The sequence below is a fragment of the Nestor notabilis genome, unplaced genomic scaffold, assembly GCF_000696875.1.
Source record: "Nestor notabilis isolate BGI_N333 unplaced genomic scaffold, ASM69687v1 scaffold21906, whole genome shotgun sequence".
Taxonomy (NCBI): Eukaryota; Metazoa; Chordata; class Aves; order Psittaciformes; family Psittacidae; genus Nestor; species Nestor notabilis.
Window position 1 is genome coordinate 1 of NW_009932681.1, and position 5,500 is coordinate 5,500.

Below are 5,500 nucleotides of genomic sequence, written 5' to 3' on the forward strand. Positions count from 1 at the left end.
TGCTTTTGTCTTTTAGAGGTACATGGAGGTGAGCGGCAACCTGAGAGACTTGTATGATGACAAGGACGGGTAAGTGCTCTCCAGGTACCTCATCTGCTGCGTGAGCGTGTCTTGCCGGTGGGGCTGTTCAAAGTCAGTTGTAAATACATGAGGTCTGTGAGACCAGGATTCGGGTTTTGGCGGCTAAAGCTGCTGGAGCAGGGCCCAGGTTGCACATTGGCTGCGTCCATGCTGGGCATACACGTTTTGTTGTTTGCCTGGTTTAATGGGGGAGGCCCTGGGTTGCTGTGGGGGTGTGGAAGAGGAGACTACACCATGTCCAAGTGGAGCCGTGGCCCGGAGCCTCACACCGTCAGCCTGGCAGGCTGAGCACTGACGTGTCTGGGCTCTGGAATCGCTCTTAGCAGAGCTTTGCGTGATCAAACCGCAGCACTGGGCCTGGAGAAAGGCTCTGTCGGTGGGTTTCTCCTTCCCCTTTAACCTGTCCCTCCTTCGTGTGCTCCCAGCTTACGGAAGGAGGAGCTCAGCGCCATTTCAGGGCCAAATGAATTTGCAGAATTCTACAACAGGCTGAAACAAATAAAGGAATTTCATCGGAAGCACCCGAATGAGGTGAGTGGTTGCCTGCTCCCAACAGCAGGAGGTTCCTGGTCTGGTTTCCCCATCCCTCCAACCAACAGGCTTTTTTTTTCCCCACTTTAATTGCCTTAATATACAATACTAAGTTCACTAAAATGTTGCTTGAGAAAAGAAGGTGTTCAAGGGTGGGCAGTGCTTCAGAGGCAGTGTGTGAGCTCCTGTGTGAGCAGTGTGGATAGAAGATGCTGACCATGTTCTCTGCTCAGACGTGTTTTGCTGCTGAGACTTTTTTAGCCCGTGCAGAACTAATGGTGAAGAAACGCTTTGGGCACCTTTAGGAGTTCTCTTGTTTCTCTTCTCTGTGGTGATTTGTGTATGAATTCTCCTGGGATGTTGGTGAAGTAACTAACGTCTGTAACTCCTGCCTGTTCTTGAAGATCTGTGTTCCAATGTCAGTGGAGTTTGAGGAACTGCTGAAGGCCAGAGACAACCCCAGTGAAGAGGCTCAAAGTAAGTGTGTAGTTTTCTATGAGGCCAGTGGACATATGGTGCTTGAGAGACATTGTTTAATGGGTTGTTTGATCTGGTTTGCACACTTCAGAGTTCTACCTCCCTTGTGGCTTCTGAAAACTGTTCTTCTGTCGTTTAAATTCTTCCTCCTGAGGAATGTTCTAATGTGCTTACACAGAGAAGCTGTCAGATGTCTGATCAACTTATATCCCTTAAGCATGAACTAGTCCAGGATTAATCCTTTTCAAGTTCTAAAGTATATGTGTAATAAATAGAGAAGATGAAGCCCATAATAAAGTGTTTCCTGATCTTCCCTACAGACCTGGTGGAGTTCACAGATGAGGAAGGGTATGGCCGATACCTGGATCTGCATGATTGTTATCTCAAGTACATCAACCTAAAATCATCAGAGGTAAGTTTATTTCCAAATAGCTATTTCAGAGTCACTTTGATCCACATACACCTTGACAGCACCTGAATTCTGAGTGCTGCTTTGTGACTCTGCTGTCTTGGTCTCTCAGTTGGTATCTCTATTGTTAATGTTGTGATGGCCTTGTAAAAAGCTTCTGTTTGCTGCTGCTGAGTGCTGATAGTTGTCTAAGGCAATGTGTTAGCCCCCTGAGGACCCCCGGCTTCTCCACTCCAGAATGATGGCACGAGCTAGTGCTTTCCTTCTGGTCTGGTACCTGGACACTGGGTGTTAATTTGGCTGCATGTGTATAAAGTCTGACTCAACCTTTTTCCTTTTAGAAATTGGATTATATCACTTACTTATCCACATTTGACCAGCTCTTTGATATTCCCAAGGAGAGAAAAAATGCTGAATATAAGAGGTGAGCCTTTTTGCCTACCTGCTTCTTTTGTGACAGTTGATGAGAAGCAATTTGCTTCTTAAGTGTATAATCAACAGTCAACTCACGTTAAGTTGGGTCGCTGAGCTGTAGTAACTCAGTCATGTCTGAGCCCTGGGAAAATGTGCAGCACAGCAACACTGTGGAAAGCCACATTCTACTCTGTAGAAGGACCTTGTTTTGTCCTGGTAACTGCTGCATCTACAAATCATGTGTCATTCTCTTGCTGATCTCCCTGTGGAGTGCTAGAGGGTGATTACTTTCCGAAGATGTGGTTAGAGAAGTGTTAGAGGTTGATACTGACTGACCTGTGCTCGTGCTTCCTCTGCCAGGTACCTTGAAATGCTTCTTGAGTACCTGCAGGATTACACAGATCGAGTGAAACCGTTGCTGGACCAGAATGAACTTTTTGGGAAAATTCAGACTGAGTTTGAGAAGAAGTGGGAAAACGGGACGTTCCCTGGCTGGCCGGTGAGCAGTCACTGAGCTCCCCGCATGCTTCTGTGTCTGCGAGAGGTTTCCCTTTGTGAATGTGGCTCAGTCGTGTAAAGTCATCCCTGAGGTTAAGTCTAATAGCGAGGTGTGTGGTTGTGTATTCACAAAGATGCAGCTTAAAGCACCTTGAGTTTGAAACCCACCGTAGCTGGTTTGAAACAAACCTTTTTAAGCTTTGCCTATTTTGTAGCTTTTCTATTGTTCCCTTCTTGGTTTAGTGAGAGGATTTTTATCTGTGAAGTTAACTGCTCTTCTCGAGGTTAGAATATTGCATGAAGTGGTGTGGTAGGATGTCACGAAGATCTTGTATGTGTCTTTTGTCGGCAGAAAGAGACCAGCAGTGCACTCACTCATGCTGGAGCCCACCTGGACCTCTCAGCATTTTCCTCTTGGGAGGTGAGTTCTCAGTACTCTGCACTTAGGGCTATGTTTTGGGCAGGTAAAAGCTTAATCATTTTGTTCCTTTTCATAATTTGACTTGCTGTGCTTTTCTCTCGCTCTGTGCTGGATAAAACCTGGATTTATGCTGATGATTTAATTTCTCCTGTTAGGGGAATGTAACTTGAAAGATCTGGTCCAATATGTCACATTTCTTATTCTTCAGTGAGGAATGATGCACCCTTGGCAGTCCTTTCTTGCTGTTCATTGTTTTTTGTCTTTTCTAATGAGTTAAAAGGAATGTACAACCATACTGTGTTTGTTGAATAGTTCCTGTCATGATTTAATTGAACAGGAATTGGCCTCCCTGGGACTGGACAGGTTAAAATCAGCTTTACTGGCCCTGGGACTAAAATGTGGTGGGTAAGTTGCAGTCTTTTTATAGTTCCTTTTCAGCTTTTGAGGTTTTCCTGGCTTGCCTTCCTTTATGGGATGCTCGATTTGTTCTCTCTGTTGTACAAGAGTTACCTCAATGATGTTTGAAAGACAAAATATGGAGAACCAGTCAGGGGATACTGTGATGTACCCCCTGTGTTGAGAAGTGTCCTGTACTGGAGTCTCTTGTTTGGAAGAATTTGGCTTAAGGAATGAAGACACAGATAACAGGAAATCTCATGAGCTCTTAAAAGCTACGTTTAGAATTTTGTGGCATGAATACAAATAGTTCTCAGGGAATGTAAAACTGGGGTTTGGGCTCATCTCCTCCCTGCTTCTCCACAGGACTAAAAAAAGCTTTTTAGCACAAAAGGCAAATCCCTTGAAGCACTTGATCCTTCCTTGTTCGCTAAGAATCCGAAGACAAAAGGAAGCAAAAGGTGAGTTCTTAAAGGTCACTCTGAGGTTGGGGGTGTTCTTTTCACTTGGATGAGAAGTGTTCTATAGACGTCACATGGAGAGATTCTTAGAGTATTGGAAGCTTTTAATGTTGGGCCCAATAGTCCAAGTGGAAGACACCAGAGCTGAGTTTGTGTGCAGTTTATTTGGCATTTGGTTCTGCTTTCTTGCTGTATACAGTCAAATTTGTCTGTAGGAACTCAGTGCACACATGATGTTGGCAGTTCTAGAATGGGCTTTATTAAGTTCCTTTATCTCGTTCCAGAGATACTGAAAGAAATAAAGATCTTGCGTTCCTGGAAGCTCAGATTTATGAGTATGTGGAAGTTCTTGGGGTAAGGATTTTATTCTGTCTTGGGGGTTTTTATTTTGGAGCTGTCAGACAGTGACTGAAAGGTCATTCACATCTTTACCCAGTGCTTTTGTAGGCAGTAAAAAGAGTTCTTTTCATGTCCACAGTTTTAAAGTGCGTTTTAGCAGATAGCTCTTTCTGTCAGTCAGTAGAATCTGATGAATTACATTTATATTTCCACTAGATAATTATTTTGCAGGCTTTTAGGAATGGGCATGTCTCAGGTCTACCCCAGACCCAGAGGCTGCATGTTCTGGGCAAGCCTGTTTTGTCTTTTTGGGGGTGTTTCTTGCTTCTGGGAACCACATCAATGAAGTTAATTTCCATTTCATGTCCAAGTCTTGCAGCAAGAGTTTGCCCTTCCTTTGTTGCTGTGAACAATTCCTGCTCTTTTCTCACTCTAGGAACAGAGGCACCTCACTCATGAGAATGTGCAGCGTAAGCAAGCACGGACAGGGGAGGAGAGGGAGGAAGAGGAGGAGGAGCAGATCAGTGAGAGCGAGAGTGAAGATGAAGAAAATGAAATCATTTATAATCCTAAAAACCTGCCTCTTGGTTGGGATGGCAAGGTAACAGGGCTGGAAAAGTGGGAGGTGTCACCGACTCCACACTCTTCTGCTGTTTGACCTAATCCTCATTTCTCTTCTCTTGTCAGCCAATCCCATACTGGTTGTATAAATTACATGGTTTAAACATCAACTACAACTGTGAGATTTGTGGTAACTACACCTACCGAGGGCCCAAAGCTTTTCAGCGTCACTTTGCAGTAAGTAACATTTTGCTACAGAAACATCAATACCATGTTCAGATAATCTTTATAAGAAATAACTAGTAATTCAGTGGAGTGCTCAGGTGCACTTTTTCCACTGCCAAAGTGTGGGCTTGGGCTTGGGCTGATGCTGAGGGCCCTCCGATTGGAACTATACATTGTGTAGATGTATTGTGCCAGTTTCTATCCGGTTTCTTCTCGTTTGAACACTAATAATTGCAGTGTCCAGGTCTGGTTTGTACAGTGGCTCTTGGCTGACAGCCTGTTGTACATTACACTGTCTAAAGCATAGGAAAAATATTCGAATGGAGGTTTTCAGGGCTGTGTGTAGATTTGTGTTTTGGTTGGTACTTGTTTCACCCTGTCCAGATGTTCGCATGTCTTCGGCGTTGCAGATAAAGTGGCATTCCCTCTTGTACACTGTCTTATGTCTCTTCTTCCCAGGAATGGCGACATGCTCACGGAATGAGATGCCTGGGAATTCCCAACACTGCACATTTTGCCAATGTCACACAGATTGAGGATGCAGTCTCCTGTAAGTACTGACGGCAGAACAGGGAACTTCTGCTGTGAACACTAGTGCCCACCCCACGGGTCCTAGTGCCCGCCCCCAGGTTACAGAGCCGGCCCCCCCAGGTCCTAGTGCCCGCCCCCCGGCTCCTTGAGACAGCC

General features: G+C 45.0%; 1 protein-coding gene across 1 annotated transcript; it reads left to right on the forward strand.

The window, feature by feature from the left end:
- Positions 1-16: 16 nt before the first annotated feature.
- Positions 17-5,363, forward strand: SF3A3 (splicing factor 3a, subunit 3, 60kDa; the record flags this gene model as incomplete). Its single annotated transcript, XM_010016530.1, has 14 exons — positions 17-69; positions 507-612; positions 1,017-1,089; positions 1,410-1,501; positions 1,840-1,922; positions 2,273-2,411; positions 2,763-2,831; positions 3,169-3,236; positions 3,336-3,390; positions 3,606-3,688; positions 3,973-4,042; positions 4,464-4,628; positions 4,715-4,825; positions 5,273-5,363. Coding segments are annotated over 14 exons (1,258 nt in total), but the record flags the coding sequence as incomplete, so codon positions are not given.
- Between the last annotated feature and the right edge of the window lie 137 nt (positions 5,364-5,500).